This window comes from Penicillium antarcticum (assembly GCF_028974205.1).
Source record: "Penicillium antarcticum strain IBT 31339 chromosome Unknown utg000004l_segment0_segment0, whole genome shotgun sequence".
Taxonomy (NCBI): domain Eukaryota; kingdom Fungi; phylum Ascomycota; class Eurotiomycetes; order Eurotiales; family Aspergillaceae; genus Penicillium; species Penicillium antarcticum.
Window position 1 is genome coordinate 1613072 of NW_026695302.1, and position 17800 is coordinate 1630871.

Consider the following 17800-nt stretch of genomic DNA (forward strand, 5'->3'; position numbering starts at 1 on the left):
CGGCAGCAATGACCTATTATGTTTAATTCCTCGTTAATTCCGCCTAACTCCTCTTTCATCGACGGCCCTATCGGACTTTACACACTTGATTTCACAGCATCGTCGCCCAGGATATGATATAAAAGCAAGATGTAACGTTCAGTTTCCTATTTGCTAACTGCCATACTCCGCTACATCCTTTACAAACTTTCAATTGCTCTCTTTTAGCAACATTAGCCCTCGTGCACCCTTTCCATTCAATCAAGTCTCACCTACATCAAATGGCTCCCTCACTTCCTTTAGCGCTTCAAGAGAAGCACGACGAAACCAAAGTCGAGTATGTGCGACTTGGCATTTCCGGCCTGCGCGTCTCTGTACCGATTCTCGGAGCGATGTCTTTGGGTTCATCTCAGTGGTTACCCTGGGTACTGGACGAAGATGCCTCAATCGAGATCCTCAAAGCAGCATATGATCGGGGCATGAACACCTGGGACACGGCAGATATGTATTCGAATGGTATCAGTGAGGAGGTCATTGGGAAAGCATTGAAGAAGCACGATATTCCGCGCGAAAATCTTGTCATTATGACCAAGTGTTGTCTTCATGTGGCTGATCGGCCGGACATCTTTACGCCTCCTCTCCACCGAGAGATGTCACAGATTAAGGATTTTGTCAATCGAGGAGGTATGTTCGCTTAAATCAGATGGAATCGCAAATGAGTGAGAGGCATTCGTGCATGGGCTAACCCGAATCCGTGCAGGTCTCTCCCGAAGTGCCATCTTCAAGGCGGTTGAGGCATCCCTTCGTCGCCTAGGGACCACGTACATCGATCTCTACCAGATTCACCGCTTCGACTCTTTTACACCAATCGAAGAAACGATGCGAGCTTTGCACGATCTAGTCGTGTCAGGTAAAGTGCGCTATATCGGTGCCTCCTCGATGTGGGCAACGGAATTCGCGCGTATGCAATCCATCGCAGAGAAAAACGGCTGGACGAAGTTTGTCAGTATGCAGAATCACTATAATCTGTGTTATCGAGAGGAGGAGCGGGAGATGAACAGGTACTGCAACGACACTGGCGTGGGGCTCATCCCCTGGTCACCTAACTTTGGTGGAAAGTTGGCAAAACCCCTCGGAGAAAGATCCTCCACGAGGGCGCAGGCATCTTCACCAGTGGGCAATGGGCTTACCGAGGCAGATCAGGAGATCATCTCTCGGGTAGAGCATGTAGCGGAACAAAAAGGCTGGAAGATGAGCCAAGTGGCTCTTTCCTGGCTCCGCAGCAAAGGAACGATACCAATTGTTGGGTTAAACTCACTGCCAAGACTTGACGAAGCCTGTGACCTCTACGCAAAGAAACTGACTGGAGAGGAGGTTGAACTTTTGGAAGAGCCCTATGTGCCTAAGAATATAATAGGGCATGTTTGAGGATGAAGATCGGGTAATAGTATAGTAGAGAGAGGGGTCTCAGTGTTCTTTGCCAGGAATATGGGAATTCTTATTATTGCTACAGTATTGCATTCAAGAAAGAGCGTAGCAGTGACACCGATTCCCGAAAGTACCGCAGCTTGCTATGAATATTGTACTAGTCCTAGCGGTATACTACGTGTCCTTACATCCATAGACGCCTCCTTATTTATCGAATGTCTAGTCAGCGAAGTCCATGATTTCACTGACTGAAGCATAACGTCACATTCCCTTGTTCTGGACCTGGATTTTATGTTCTTCTGAGCTATCGTACAGCCTTTTATTCATTCAACCATTATAACCCTCCTAGCTATTATTATCTGCTTGTACAGCGTCCAAAAAATCTCGCTATATGCCTTGCTGGAGAAGCCCGATTTGAAGCCTCACCGCTTTTTCCCCTAGGTACTGTAATGATATAGACGACTATCACATAGACTTCGCCAAAGCCCACGTTTGGGCCTAGAATCCGGGCCCACAGCCCACCGTGGGCCCCTAATAGGCCCCTACGAAAGCCCAACTTTGCATAAAATCTAGGTCTTGGCGGTTATAAAACTCCTGATTCACCCAAATGAAATACAATTTCTTACGCCTATTGTAGTCACAGCTATGAATTCGGTAAAACTTAAGCTATTAATACCCTAAAATTAAGAGAAATTCCTTCTCAGATTTGGCCTGTATGGCCGTGGGATCTATAGGAGAGATGACTAATGAGGCAAAAGATTTAAATTGCTTCTTGTGCCTCTGCAAAAGTGGTGTTTTTTTGCTGGCCGCGATCCTTTCAACTATTGAGCAACGCTGAAAGTCAAATGACAAGCTGGCTCCAAATTATCACTACATTGTTGGGTGAATGGGCCAACTGATCTCATCCAATTTGACACCCTCAACCTGGTCACCAAAGCTATCTCGGCGATGGTGAGCCCTGTCGGTGAGATCCCAACTTATGCGCAGGACAACAAAATGGCCTTCTCTCATCCTTGCTTGCCTGGGTCAGAGGGCCGAAAAAGATCATTGGAGGCCGTGAGTTCCGAGGGTTCCATATTTGAGACTCTATCACAGAATCCGATGATTTGAAGGGTCTTCCTACTGCCTACAAAACCTCTTTCACATAACTCGTCAAATGTGACTTATATACACTTATGTTCTTGGAAGAGAAATGCAGAGGGTCCCTGAACAACGATACCCTAACCGAGTCTATTTATAATAAGAGTTGTGCTACGTCATTGAAAAGCTGGCTTGAAAATGTCGACTCGACCTATGTTAGTTACAATGTCTCCGGCTCTGCTACTACCAAGTACGGTGGTCAAATTTAGTCCGGATAGAACGAAATATATCTTAAAGATACAATAAGTGGCGAATATTGCAACGGTAAGCACTATAGTCTATGTCCTTAGTCTATATCACGATTCTGACGATTTGTTCCTACTTTTAGATATAATTGCCGGGTTCCTAGAGGTGAATTTTCTGGAGGATATAGCAAAAGATAAGCTCTATTTATTTTGTTTCGTTAAGAAGCTAGAGATTATACAAAGTTCTTCTTATTTATTTTTATGATAAAGGATTCTAGTCCTATTTAGAGGTTGCCAATAAATAATATAGTCTAGACGCACTAATTAGTATGCCGCTATTGTTGGATTCTCCGCCGGAGTTTCTCCTAGTCCCTATCTACGCCTCTAATCAAACTTATACCACGGCCTCTAGCGATATATATAACTCGATTGCCTTAAAGTATAGTGTATCGTCGACAGCCTTGGTAATAGCTAACTCTCGTTAACTTATGATATATAATAGCCTAGCGGCAAATATTGATCTTTGTCTACCAATAAATTACGCTACTACCTATATTCTCAAGAGTAACGATATATATAGCTCGATCGAGAACACGGTATCTTACTCTCTAGGCAGTGTAAGAAAGTACAACTCTTGGGTTGAATAGGACTATTTCAATCTCTAATCGGTCACGGAAGCTTAGGGCCATATAATCTGCCTAGCCGGGCAAGGTGGGAACTATATAGCTACCGCACTAATCCCCGGCGTGACTTTAAGTCCCGGGGAAAGTTTAGGGTATTCAGAATCGATAGTGGACCTACCTTCGAATGCCACCTTCGCGCCGGGCACGACCTTGAAATATGGGAAGTGGTATATTACGTCGGAAGATGGATCTTGTGCGTAGATTTGCGTCTAGAGAGTCGATCACCTCTACGCTTTTCTTGTAGGTGAACCTATCACTTCCAAGCTCCGGTGATTCCGCGGCTTTGGTTGTTAGAAATGCTTACTGTGTTGCTCCGAATACAGGATGGTCAAGCTCCCCTGCTTTGTCGAGTGTTGTCCTAATAGCAAGCGGCGTTAGCTCGGCGTCTGTCACTAGTCTTCTAACATCCTCTTAGCTTCGGCTTTTGTCCACCACAGAAGTATTTAGGCAGGTGTTGGAATAGACCAAGCTGATTTCTCACTGCATAAAGAAATTGAATGTAGCTCGTGCCATGTCACTTATCCAAATGTGGCGTCTGAAGCTTGGTACCTTCGGTTTCAGGAAGATAATAGAGAGCGATGGAGTGACGCGATACGCGTTTGTGAATGATTATATAAAGTGATCCACTAGTGAGTTGATAGTCAAGGGGTAGATATATGTGCTATTCACATGACAATGGGGGAGAGCAATGGATGAAATATCGCTACGCGTGTAATCAAGTCAATTCTCCCAAGTCTGTTCACCGGGTTGCCAAAGAACTAAGATATTCCGGCACTAGCCAGACCAAGCGAGTGGATATTTAATCGAAAGCTTCGGGAAGAAAGCTAGTTCTTCGAAGTGTTTCATGTATGTCAATATAAAGTGGGCCCTTCTATTCTTGATTCTATGATTCGTTGGTAGGTCACAAGTCATATCGGGCATAGAAGTTTAATGGTCGGTCTCTTCCGTGGTTTCAAGCGTATAAGGACGTCATTTTTTCAGACAAACAGGTCTAGGATAGAGCAAATATCGAGCAAGTTCGCCAATATTTTTCCGAGTACCTTCGTGTAAGTAGAGGCCAAGGGACTAGTCGATTCGAAGGCTGCCTTCTTATTGATAAGCGGTCACTAAAGCATGATCCGATGAACTAAATCGACTAGGAGAAGGTCGAGGTAGTAGCTCATCCATGCCACTAGTAGTCATGTGGAAGAGACAGAGCATGCGATAGTATTGGTGTAGGGGAGGTCGAGCAGACAAGGCATTTGCTCGTTTCGAATTCGAGTGATAGGAATATGAGGGTGTCTTCCTATAGTGAGATCCGAGTTAGTATGTTGATCTAGTTAGATAGGTGTTGTACTTGATGCTATTCATGAAGAATCCGACGGTATACTTAAGACCGATCAGTAACTAGGATCGTCATCATACTAGCTTACCGACTAGATCACGGCCAATTCTCTTTAGCAATATAGTCACCAATATGCTATGTTGTATTCAGGTACGTCACTCTCCGGCTGTCGCTTCAAGAAGCCGCGCTAGATACACCGGTAGGTTCGCAAGACGGCAAAGGCGCGTGACGAGCTCATGCGTGACCAGAATTTGTATAGTCGTATCGGGAGACCGCTTCGTGTAGATAGCGAGAGCTTAAGGCTCCGCTGTTCGTGTGAAGGCGGTAAGGAGGGGAAGACGGGATAACTAGCGCGTCGGCCCTAGTCTTATCTAAGTCGGCGGGAATAGGTCACTCGCCATAAGAGTTTTCGTGGGTGGTGATAGCTGCTTCTTAACGGCATAGAGATATTAGTGGTGTTTGTCTAGGGCATAGACTTGGCACAACTTATCGGACCCGGAGCATAAGGCGCGATATTCCACTTACCTGATCGTGGACAACGAACGTCTAGAGTTTATGTGTCCTATTGTTGACCCGCAACCCTGTCTTGCAGAATTCCAGGATATATTGCATTGTTTCAAGTGATAGGGTACTATAAAAGTTTGTAAGCCATGACCCTGCGCAGAGCACTGACGGAGTGCTGTTCGGACTTACTTTGCTGCGCTATCAACAATTCCTGTCTATCATTAGCTTGTTGGTCAGCGAGATAATGCATGACTCACATGATCTGAAAGAAGATACGGGAAGGGTTCCGTGGCTTTGCGCGTGTATTGGATGGAATGCATGGATCTTTGTTTCGCATCGTTTGGAGTCGGTTTAGTTCGGACAGATCTCGCTAGGATCTACATACCTGCATAGAAGTCGCTCTTTTGTATTGATATATTCAAGGACGAGACAGTGGTCGGCTGCTATGTTGGACAGATGTTCGCATAGATACTTTGATCGCTAACATCATCTGTTTCTTTGATCGCTGGCAGGGTAGCAAGGTGGATTGGGTGGGAATCTCAAACACTTTCTAGCTTGTCGGTCCACGATGTAACTTTAGATGTCAGTACAGCGGACAGTAGGTCAAAGGAGGAACTTATCAAGTGCCGCAAACGCAAGGCCCGCTCGAATTTGCGCAGCAAGTGATAGTGTTAGAAAACAAATTGCTGGGGAGAGAGCGACGTATTTATAGGCTTCTCGGCTCCTGTCGCTAGGTAGCAAACGTTGGACACGACGCCTATCCTAAGTGAGGCCTGTTACAAACCATGCCTTTGTTGTACTGCAATTATTTGCGTAAATCTTGGTGCGAATTTGAAGGCTCACTGAGAAAACATGCTAGATTCAAGTTGAGAATAAGCCAAAGTGACTCGGTTAAGAAACGTTGGCTCACTGTTGCATCTACGATCTTAATATGAGGCAATAGAAGCTGTTCATTCTTTGAAGCTACCCAAGAGCGCTCAAAATTTCATCAAAGGGTCAGGGAATCTCTCTGGCCTCGCTCGAGTGTCGGTTCTGAGCTGTGGTCTATCCGTCCAGACTGCGGAAAGCGTCAGGCCGCAGTCGCGCGGGCGCGGGTACTCAACCCGTCAACCCGTCCGTTGAAGCTTGGCCTCGTTGACTTGACTCAACTTTTGAACTTGTTGCAACCAATGTTGAAATACGTTGTTCTTGACTTCCTTTTCCAGTCCTCTAAATTTTACTCTATTTACTTTTGGGATATCTAAACTCTCTAACGAATGTGAAAAAGCGTCGTGATTTGATATATATCTCCTTGACCATTCATCACCAGTGATCCTCTAATATGAGGTACATTCACCAACCATCCTACACGAGAATGATCACCAGCACCATCATTAAACAGACTTAGAAGGTTTGATCACCGCACAGACTCTCATTGTCTGTGTTGCGTTGAATTGTTTTAGATTAGGTAAAGTCCAAGTGTTGGCGTTTTGCGAGGGAGAACTTTGAGCCGTGGGTCCTTACCCATGCTTCTGCTCTCTGCTGCGCCCATTTTAGGGTTCTGCAGTTTTGCTCTGTGTTGTTGCCACAGCCTTGGTCAGCTTCATGATCGATGGGCGTAGTCATCAGCGGTAAGCCCAGCAAGTTCTTTTCATTGGCAAGAAGACAATAGCACGTTATTTGGCTCGACTGGTGAGAAAACATATTTCCATTCTGTAGCGGCACCATGCGGACCAGAGATAAAAAGGGAACGTTTCTTTACTGGTCTGGGCTATGCAACAACTTATCTTATGATCACAATGTGTGAAAGTCAATATTTCCGACAGATTCCCTGAATGCGACTTCAAATCACCAACGGCGCCAACTAAACCCTATCTATTGGTTTTCGAACTTAGATATCGTTCAGGGGAGGGTCTTTCATGGCCATTCGCACTAGTATGATGGGCTACGCCGGCCTCTCCTGCGTCGCTTTTTGACAGAGATGCCGTACCGACCTGATTTTTAGCAGGCCATGCTCTTAACAACTGTTAGGCACGGTGTGAAGATACTCCGTTTCTCGGTTGTACTAAATGTATTGCTTGGTTAGATTGTTTCAGACTCCAACTTTGTTCTCAGGGTCAGCCTCACAAGCCTAGTCGAAAACTCTGGGCGATGGGATGGAGGTATGCTCTTGGAGGTAAGTCATGGTGGGCACTTCACTTCGAAGAATCAAGTCGCGGACTTTCAGCGGGGGAGATGTCGTTCTCGCCAGACGAAAACGAGCTAGCCAGGTGATATCGTCTGCGAAAGCAATTTCGGCGTGACAGTCTTGGCCCCCCATCATGGCAGCAAGGCGCTTACGAGACATATTAACGGTGCAAGGTTTGCCTCCTCTCAGCATCGACGCGCGCTGACACAGTACGGAGTGGTCAATTCGGCCACGCAATCTATCTGTGTCGCGCCTCAGCCGCTGCCCATTGGGCAAAGTAAGTCTCCTTGTTCGCCTAGTGACAACCGTGAGCCAGGTCGGGGGAAACAAGCCATAAGCACATCTACTCATGCCTCAGGCGTGGGGCAGTTATGTCACGGCTTTTGACGGTGTAAGCGGCAGAAGTGCCTGTCAAACAACAAGCAATCTCCGCAGACCTGAGCGGCTGGATTCCCACATCCAGCCCAGTCGCACAACAATTGAGGCATATTCGCACGGTCGTCCCTTATCACGGCTGACGAGAATCCGTCAGGGCCAAAGTAAGCAATCTGCAGAATGATTGACGAAACTGAATGAGTCCAGTGAAAGTGGATTAGGTGTTAGTCCTAGTAGTTGGCACTTTTCGATCACAATTTAGGGTCTGGGTCGATGTACTTTAAGAACCCTCTCTCGTAGTGACTCGGTTGGGGTGCGGTGCACAATCCGCGCAAACTTCTTCCCACCAACTACCGCGCAGATCGTCGTTGTGGTTCAGAGGAAGATTCATTGTTGATATTCACATCTGAGATACTGAGGGCTTATATATATAAGATATATATCAGGTTGATTTCCAATCAATATGCTTATATCCGGAATAAATTTCGTATACGAAGCTCTATTGTTTACTTGGTCGAGCCTCGATTCACAACAGATGTGGCCTCGTGGAGATGAGGGAACGTGTAACCACTCGTGGAGACATTGAGAGTGACTATCACTATCCTCATCATCGACTTGCGTTAAAAAAACTCGTGGACGCAGCATGGACATGATATGAACTCTGGGCATTAAGCTCCGCACAGATCAATATCTTCATTAAAAAAATTCATGCGGCGTGGGGGTTAAAGCGTCTCGTGTCCACAAATATACTGTCCGCCGTTCTGGTGCAACCTTCACAACGTGGGCAGGGCATGTCTGGAACCGGGCGGGCGGGGAAAATGAGGATGGGGTCAAGCGGGGATGCCGCCACGTTTCAGAGCGAGGGATCCCGCCCGGCTGGTTTGGGAAGCTTTCTTTACATGGGAACAATAGGTAGAATCGAGTATGACTTCCCTGCAATACATTCAACTACGCCATGCAATATCTAGATAAGTCGAAGTTTTGATTGCTGGGTGACATTACCATGACTGGGTAAAGCGACCGCGTGCCCGTGACTTCTTCAGTCACAGAGTTCCATCCAGATGTCGCACTGGAGAAGAGATCTACTGGACTGTTGCATGCAGGTCAAGATCCCTGGTTGGTCTGATGATTTAATGCCTGCAGAATCAATACCCTAATCTCCCGGCAGTGATTGCTGTGGGCGTTGCCCCTGACCACTTATTTTGTCGCGGTTGCGCGAGTGATAGATTTCTATCGTGGCGCATAGCATAGGAGCGTTGCATAGTGCCAAGGAAACCTGGCGTTGGAATCCCTGACAAAATGGGTGTGATTACGACTTTGACCCTTCATGCTCAAGCCCAAGTAACATCGTTTGGCAGCTGAACGGTTGAGCATGTGCAGAATATTCGTCTACTACGTCGCGCGGAGGCCTGCAGCGACTAAGCAAGATTAGAGATGGAAATAGCCTCCGAGCCAACATTACAGATTCCAAATGGGAGCCTCCAACTTGGGTGCATGTCAGGTTACAATGCTAAGCTCCGGAGGGAATCGTCTCCTTCCGACATCACTTATCGCTGTTGAAATAAAGCGCTGGCCCCGAGCAAATAAGTGGAGTGCTGGAAACCGTCCGTGTCTGACGTTTAATCGGAATCCAATATCTTTCGCCATCAAAGAGATATTTACCGGCGTTCGCTCTTTTAGCAGCCCTATTCTTCGAAATGCCTTTCAGATTGAGCATTCTAGGCCTGGCGTTGGCCTTGGTCCCCTTCGTCAGTGCTGTATTGAATTCAAGCTCGTCCTCAAATGTTGCTGTATACTGGGGTAAGTATCCACGAGTGACATTAGCGTGGGAATCAATGACAAGAGGGGGAGCTAATATACAGCACGATTAGGACAAAACTCGTATGGCCAAGGCACGGGCCCTTTTGCGCAGCGTAACCTCGCCTATTACTGCTCGAGTAGGTTTTCACAATGGCAAAGATAGCGTTTAAAGTCTGCCGCTAAATCAGCGATATACCGGTCATATTAGACACTGAAGCCAACGTGAGTCTGATCACATCCATGGGCTGCGTTGTAAGCTCGTTGAATGACATGATTTTCCAGATCATCCCTGTTGCCTTCATGAACGGCATTACTCCTCCTATCACAAACTTTGCCAACGCTGGAGACAACTGCACCGCATTTAGTGATAACATCTATCTTCTAAACTGCACCCAGATTGCGTAGGTTAGCCCTTATCATCATTCATGCCCTCACTAATTGCTGCTCGATGTAGCAATGACATCAAGACCTGCCAAAAGACCTATGGCAAGACGATTCTACTGTCACTCGGGGGTGCCACCTATACCCAGGGAGGATGGTCGTCCATAACCGAGGCTCAAAACGCAGCACAGGCAGTGTGGGACATGTTTGGCCCCTCAACTAATGCACAAGTTGACCGGCCCTTTGGCGACGCTGTCGTTGATGGTTTTGATTTCGACTTCGAGACAACAACCAATAATCTCCCGGCATTCGGCGCAAAGCTTCGCAGCCTCATGGATGCCGCTAGTGGCAAAAAGTACTACCTGTCTGCTGCCCCCCAGTGTGTCTTTCCCGACGCTGCTAATGGGGCAACGCTTAACGCCGTTCCATTTGACCTAGTGATGGTGCAGTTCTATAATAATTGGTGCCAAACCTCCAACTTCCAGGTCGGTTCCACTACCCAGAATGCCTTCAATTTCGATGTGTGGGATAAATGGGCCAAGACCAGCCTAAATTCCAACGTCAAGGTCTTTTTGGGCATTCCAGCCAATGCGGGCGCCGCTGGCTCTGGCTATACAGATGGGTCCCAGCTTAAGGCTGCGATTGCTTATTCAAGGCAATATAGTAACTTTGGAGGAGTCATGATGTGGGACATGTCGCAGCTTTACGCCAACAGCGGTTTCCTTGACCAGGTTGTCAGTGACCTCACTGTCACTGTCCCTCCGGTTACGACTACAGCTACAGGTACATCGATGACCACAACAACTTCAAGCACCAGACCGATTCCGAGCGGAGGCCTAGTTGCGCAGTGGGGTCAATGTGGTGGCATCGGGTATACCGGTCCTACTCAGTGCCAGCCACCATATAAGTGCGTTTTAGGTGGTCAGTACTGGTCTTCTTGCCAGTGAGCAGGATATTCGTGTAGCTAAGACCTTGCTGCTCTCAATCGCCGTTCAAGTTTGATGTAAGATGCGCAGTTGGACTTTTGCTATTAGAGGATTTGAATGTACGCTTCCCTATTGTACTATAAAAAGTCAAAACCGTACCGCTAGCCAATTTGGTCCCGCGAGCCTCCGAGGTGTCGCAAGTTCCTGGCTAGACTGACTTAGGTCTGAACGTGCTTGACCCTGCATTTGTAGACATCTCGTTAGGGCGCTGAGTCAACACGAATCACTGGGTGTCGGGCGTCGGCTTTGGAAGTCTGGAACCCCTATTATCTGCGGATCATATACCCCACCAGCGGTCCAGTGGTAGGGGATCGCGCGGTCCCTCGTGCCCTCGTGCCCTCGTGCCCTAAAGTGCCAGGTTCCAGCTAACTAGGACCTCAGGGTAACATTCCTGTTACCACCACGCGGAGTAAAGCCACGCGGTAGTGGCCACATTAGGCTTGAGCGTATTAGAAATCATGGCTTACCGGGCACCTGCGTTGGACTCAGCTCGAATTCAGCCATCACCCTATCACCGCTCGCCCGAGCTCCCGAGTCCTTGAGGCATATTTTCTTGGTACTCGCTCTTTCACTCAAACTTTCCCGTAATTATTCTATCCCTTCTAGGAAGAATCGATGATTACTCTTCTCTACCTTGTGTTGTGGCAGAGCACGATGAGGCAAGTTCTACGAGCCCTTGTATCCTCCTTAGCTTACACCCTGATGGTTTCCATAAAAGCAAATCTATAGTACAATGCTTCTCCTCCGTTTTAATCAAACAATATGAGAGGACTGAGTAATATTCATCTCTAGGTTGAATCGTATGTTAAAGACCTAGATTCTCTGTTTAGGCGTTCCTGAACTGTACTAGAGGGTACCTCCTCAAATGGCCAGCGCCGCTCTCTTGTGACGCAGTTAGAGCGGGGCTCGGTGTCGGAATGGACATTAAGACATACCACGCCATTATATTCCCTCATCCGACAGACTAGGTGAGGGCATTTCAAGACCTCCTCGGACTGATGTAATTTTAGGTGATCGTCAATGTGACTCAGGAGAGTAGTCTTGGTCATCCACTGTTTGAACCGTTCTGCAGGGGCTTTCTTGTCATCTCTAAGGTAGAATGGACAAAGACCAGCGGCTACAGTAGTCTACCGGGTGGGTTTTATTCCACAGCGAGGATGAAAGTTATAAAAATGTATAAAATTGCACGAATATCACTTGATTATCTAAAAGTTGATAGTGAAGCGAGATTTATGCTAGTACGGATATTTTGAGGATATGATATATGACCCGCTGTCCAATGGAGAGGATAACCCGCAGTCTAATTTTCACTGTCTGTCGGTATTTGACGGTTGGCTAATTTTCCAATCCTTAAGCTATTCCTTACTTTTACGGCACACTGAGATAGAAAGATCCTCTCTCCGCCCTATATTACTTGGCTTCTAGATCTGAAGGTCGAAGGGCGTTATCTACTGGAGTAAGTCAAGATAAATACTATAAAATCCACTCGGGCGATTCTACCCCTTATTCCAAGGCTCTGGTCTTCCCTTCACATCAAACTTTATTCTTCTGAATACAGGACAGTTGCTAAGCGCGCAAGCCCAGTAAAATCTTCATTCAGGGCTCAAAGACATCTTGCCGGATGTATAGTAATGGTTGTGATTATCTCGGCTAATGCAAACCTAAGACTAAAATGTGGAAAGACCCCTCCATAATACCAGAAAGCTGAGTATATCTTGCAAGTTAGATCTAGGACCGGCGGCCCAGGAAGGAATTGGATCGGTCGCTGTATATACCATACTAATGCACTTCGTGGAAGAGCGTTTGACCCGGACGTGACGTCGTGGGTGAAGAAATACATAAATACGTATTTCCTATCCAACAATTTCCATATCTTCTCTCCGTGATATCCTCCCACATATTCTCCCACAAAGTAGCCCCTCATCGCTTGACCCAAAAATCAAGGGCTTATGATCTCTTCCGACAATGCCGATCCATTTCACTTCAGAGAACCGTTTTCTCCAAGTGGGGATCAACCATGGTAACATTTATCTATGTACCGAACCAAGACCAGTCATTCAACCCCAAGACAATTTGATTTCAAATTCGGAAAAACATTTCGATGCTGCTACAGCAACAGCTCTGGGTCATGCTTTGAACAAAGCCCGAAGATGTCTAGACATGGTTCAGGACACAGCATCTCAGAATACCCAAGTTGTTGGAGTTGGGAACGCCTTGGCAACCTGCTTCTGAACCTGCAAGGCCTCAGCGCTATGCAATGGGGCTCTCTAGACGGTGTTGTACTATCCTATGTCTTTTAGCTCTTATATTGCTGCATCGCGGAATTCTACGAGCGCGAATCTACTCCGCTAGCAATGTCGTCGCTACGAGATGGCCTTACCGCCTACAAATTGGCTCTTCAATGTGTGCATGGCGCAGCTTTGATGAATGTCTTGATTTCTTCACCTCCTGCTTATCATAATTTTAACCAAATCGCTTTTTATAAATCAGGACAACAAGAGATCATTGTCTTCACGGCAGCAGGAAGTCACGGAGGCCATAGAAGAAGTGGGCAACAAAAGATTCAAAAATGGGAACGGAATGAGCACAGCGATATACCATTCTCAGGCGGTCCTCAATTTGTTGAAGGACACTCGTGAGCCAGGTGCTACGGCGGCATCTGGCGACATGCATGTGAGATTCGGCGGAGGAAACCGGGGTATTCAATTCGCCGAGTATCATGGAAACATGGAACACTTAATCTTTCCTCTCTAGAAGCCCCAGCAGGTTTAACGAGATTTTGTATGCTGTGCATCTGGATATACTGCTCTGGATTTCTATTTGCTGTTTGTACGGACAGAGAGAGAAAATGGGCATAAAACAAGGAAAATTCCACCTTTTCCTAGACTTCATTTTCGCCATCAGCCATGAAAAAAATAAGGCTAAATAAGTATAATTTCTCGCTTACTTCTGGAGGTAGTAATGGTGATGTTGTAAAAGAAAAGATAGTCAATGTACCCAGTGTGTTTTCATGTGTACTCATGGTACGTGCTAAAAGCTTACTCCTTGGTTTCATGGTGATTCCATCTGACTCTCCGAATGAGCATTCTGTTTAAAGGCTTTGTCAATATACCATCTTAGTTGAAACGAATTGACGAATTATTGGGGTAGATGAGGATGAACGAATTTCAACGGTGCAAAAGTTCCTCGTCAATTATGTGTTGAACGGGATATGACAGCAGCAGATGTTGATACTACAAGAAAATTTACATCAATTATTCAACCCCAGCATTGTTGAACGTCGATTGATCCGCTATCCTCGTAATGAAGTACCAGGTGTTTAAAAAGCATGAATTAATGGAGCCTCCTAGCTTTCCCTTCTTTTCCACCGGTTGCCACGGTCTAGGCCATAGTTCCCGTGTTGGGTTAGCGCCACTGACACAACCAATATCATGCGGGAGCGCAGTATCTTCCCTCGACAAGTTCACTTGTTAGTGACTTGCCTAACACAATACAATCATGGAAGAAACTTTCCGGTCTTTGATAGCAGGGAAAGTTCAAGAGTTGCTTGTATTCTGTGGGATCCGCGACTGCGACTATGAAACTATCAAGGAACATATCCTAGGCATTTCTGACTTTGGTGAGGCCTAGATTGCTCATTAGCAGACCATTTCAACTGACACGTATAGTCCGCGACTTAAGGCTATAGGTAGGGATAATAGATCCACTACCTCTCCTTACTCCCGAAGCTAGTCCGGATCCTGAAGCAAAGCGTGGCTCTTAGCGGTTACTCTCCACACCTGATAAAAGAAGTAGGGTGGACTACAAAGGGCTAGATGCGCAGTCTTATAAGAAAAGGAGAAAGAAAGGAAATAATACAACTACAGATGTAGCGCAAGAGACGAATAAGCCTGTAGTACGTCGGGAAGGTGACAGAACAACCGGTCCTCCGTCGATGACTGAGGCGAACGCCATACCTTAGGCCAAGGCTCCTTTGACCGCCATAGACACCTCTCGGTACGGGAAAGCACCGTATAGGATTATTGAGAATATACTTGTGAACTGTATAAAGCTAAACGATCCCCTTGGAAGATCTAGTCTCCGGTCAAAACAGGCAAATATGACAACGAAGGTTGAGGAGATTCAGAGTGTTGTGAATGGTATTATTAAGCTGGAATATTCCGATGTAGTCTAGCTAATCAAGCAGGAAAATGCATTCTCCACAATTAAAAATATCCAATCGCGGCTTAATGAAACTGTGTATTGGGAAATCATCAAGAAAGGTGCCGAGCTCCTTGACCCAAAGGACGCCAACCTCGAGAGGCCCTCTTGATAAATTCACAATGGCCGAGAAAGTCGCCACCGAAAGATTCATGAGGGAAGCGGGCTATAGAATTAGTCTCGCCAATCAACGGCAGTGCCGTCTTTTCTGGAAAAGACTATTCGACATACGAAACGCTGGTGTCGATAAGATCCTTCTATACCGCACAAAGGAATTTGACCGCTTCTGCAGGAGCTATTCATTAGAGGCCGGGTCTTCTTTGATCGAAACTGTCTAACTCTAGGAAGAAAGGTATAGCCTTTATATCAAACAACTAGAAGAGCGAGTGGCCAAGGAAAGCAAGGGTGATTTGACAGGAAGGCTATGGTTAAGCCAGCCGCTTTTAACAGACAGAGTTTGTGTCACTCAGGATTCTTGGAATTGCGCTGTTAACCCGTGGTTCTCGCACTATCTTTCAATTGAGTGGATCGTACGAGCCATCGGCTAAAGCGCTTGGTGGGTTCTTTGACTTAAGGGCAAATACAGAAGCAATGCGAAACAAGTCTATATTTGTCACACTTCAGCCTAGGAAAGATGTTTTTCTTACGGGTTGCCCTATTATATCAGTCCAAGAGGGAGATACCCCCGGGTTATTTTCTGGAGAGATCCGGTACTCTTCAGACTATAATACCGTCTACGGTATACCTAGCCCCGAACAAAATCTTTGGTTAGATTACTCCAGAGTCACTAGAGCCCTTAACTTAATAAGGGTATCAGCTCCTAGAGGTGAATCTAATTAGTAGGAGTTAATTGATGGATAGAGTAGACCTCGGCAAGGACCGGGTCCGGTCCCAACTTTGAGGACCGGGACCGGACCATGCGGTCTTTGGTCTTTTTTCAAAGTAGTCAGGACCGCACCACGGTCCCCCGTGGTCCTTTGCGGTCCCCCATGCGGTCCCCCGCAATTTCATAATTATGCCAAGACCTTCCTTGTTTGGCCGTATAAACTGATTATTCAGCCACGTTTTTTACTGTTATTTAACACTGTTTTGGTATCTACACAAATTTTGATAATAAATCAGGTCTAACAATCAATAAAACAGTTGAAACTACCTTGTATCTGATTTCATGAAGCTTGGTATTAAGTTAATTACCAATGAACTTTCAATTTCGGACTGTTGTGGTTGACATTTTAGAATTTACTTCTGATCATGCAAAGATATATTGAAATGGGGATGGCACGATGGCAGTCTGACATAGCAGACGGGTCGATACTAATGAAGAGGTCACACAACCACTCCCATGGCCTGAAGGCGTAGAGAGCGGTCCCTGAAGGTGTAAATCGTACCGAGCCTGATGCTATATCATGAATCAAGAAGTTTTGCGAGTAACTGTAGTCATATTGAGGTTGTTGGATTATGCTCCTCTCTCTCTGTAGGAGAAGACTGTATGTCTCTTGAGGCATCATAGATGCCTTAGGCTATTAAAATACTACTGTCACGGGATTCACCACTATATACTACCCCCCCTCTTGAATCAACTATCCCTTAGTTGATCAGTAGCGGGCCTAGATAGGCCTCGCCCATACCCGTGGGTAAGCGGGTTTTACCCGACCCATACCCATTTCTTGGCGGGTTTTGGGTCCAAAGTCTATACCCGAGGTCGGGTATGGGTTTTGATAGTCATACCCGACCCGACCCACGGGTTACCCACGGGTTAATAAACAGTGCAAACATGGAGAATCTCGTGACATACACAAATTGTGCATTTTTTTGGCTGTATTTATATGTATTCTGCTTATAGGTAGTCACGTTTACAGATACTAGATAGCAAAATAAGTGTGAATAGCTTCAATTTCATCAAAGACTAATACTCTATAAACTGATCGTTATAAACCCGTGGGCGTTTTCGAGATCTTCCTAAGACACGCTGTTAGGTCTTAGGTAGGGGTATATTATCCTCTTCTAGCTCTTTATTATCCTTACGGCCCTTAGTATCCTGTTACAATGCAATACTCCTTCTCCTCTTTCCAAGAGAACCTTCTGAATAACCTTGCACAGCTACTTTGGTTTGAACAAGAATAACAACCGATTGTGTATTATCCTCGTTCCCCTCCTTATTATCACTAATTGGCTCAATTGTATCTTCTAGCTATTGTCTATCTAGACTATCTCTCTCCTTATAATCCGCTTCTATATCGCCTTCAGAAAAGTACTCCTTCTAGACAGCAATCACGTCTTCTTAGACCTCAAACTCGGTCGTGCAACGATACAACATGATTTCCTAAATTGTTATAGCTTTTAGTGAGCCGCGACGATAATGATAGATATCCCGCGCTGTATTAAATAGCCGCTTAACGCCCGCGCTAGTCGCAGGAATCGAGAGAATATCTTATGCGAGCTTTGCAAGTATAGGAAATGTAGCCTAGTGCTCCTTCTAGAACGCGCGAACTAGCATAGTAGTAGTAGTTGCTAACGAACATTGATTAACCCAAGTTTAACAATATAAAGACTAGGTATACTTACCACTATCAAGATATATTGTAAGTTCGTTCTGCTAATAAGCTTGAGATACCTAGTTAAGGCTGAACATTTGATCAAGATCTAGG

At 46.0% G+C, this 17800-nt stretch overlaps 4 protein-coding genes across 4 annotated transcripts; 3 read left to right on the forward strand and 1 right to left on the reverse strand.

Moving 5' to 3' along the window:
* Window positions 1-260: 260 nt before the first annotated feature.
* N7508_004590 (aldo/keto reductase) lies at window positions 261-1407 on the forward strand (the record flags this gene model as incomplete). The annotated part of the gene is made up of 2 exons (XM_058462656.1): window positions 261-663; window positions 740-1407. The coding sequence occupies 2 exons, from the start codon at window positions 261-263 to the stop codon at window positions 1405-1407; spliced, it is 1071 nt and encodes a 356-aa protein (XP_058321281.1).
* A 5946-nt stretch (window positions 1408-7353) lies between these two features.
* On the reverse strand, window positions 7354-7569 carry N7508_004591 (uncharacterized protein; the record flags this gene model as incomplete). The annotated part of the gene is made up of 1 exon (XM_058462657.1): window positions 7354-7569. One exon carries the CDS (start codon window positions 7567-7569, stop codon window positions 7354-7356), a length of 216 nt encoding a protein of 71 aa, XP_058321282.1.
* A 1913-nt stretch (window positions 7570-9482) lies between these two features.
* Window positions 9483-10913, forward strand: N7508_004592 (uncharacterized protein; the record flags this gene model as incomplete). The annotated part of the gene is made up of 5 exons (XM_058462658.1): window positions 9483-9585; window positions 9657-9722; window positions 9794-9807; window positions 9868-9986; window positions 10040-10913. The coding sequence occupies 5 exons, from the start codon at window positions 9483-9485 to the stop codon at window positions 10911-10913; spliced, it is 1176 nt and encodes a 391-aa protein (XP_058321283.1).
* Window positions 10914-15274: 4361 nt separating this feature from the next.
* Window positions 15275-15962, forward strand: N7508_004593 (uncharacterized protein; the record flags this gene model as incomplete). The annotated part of the gene is made up of 3 exons (XM_058462659.1): window positions 15275-15484; window positions 15531-15557; window positions 15609-15962. Coding segments are annotated over 3 exons (591 nt in total), but the record flags the coding sequence as incomplete, so codon positions are not given.
* Between the last annotated feature and the right edge of the window lie 1838 nt (window positions 15963-17800).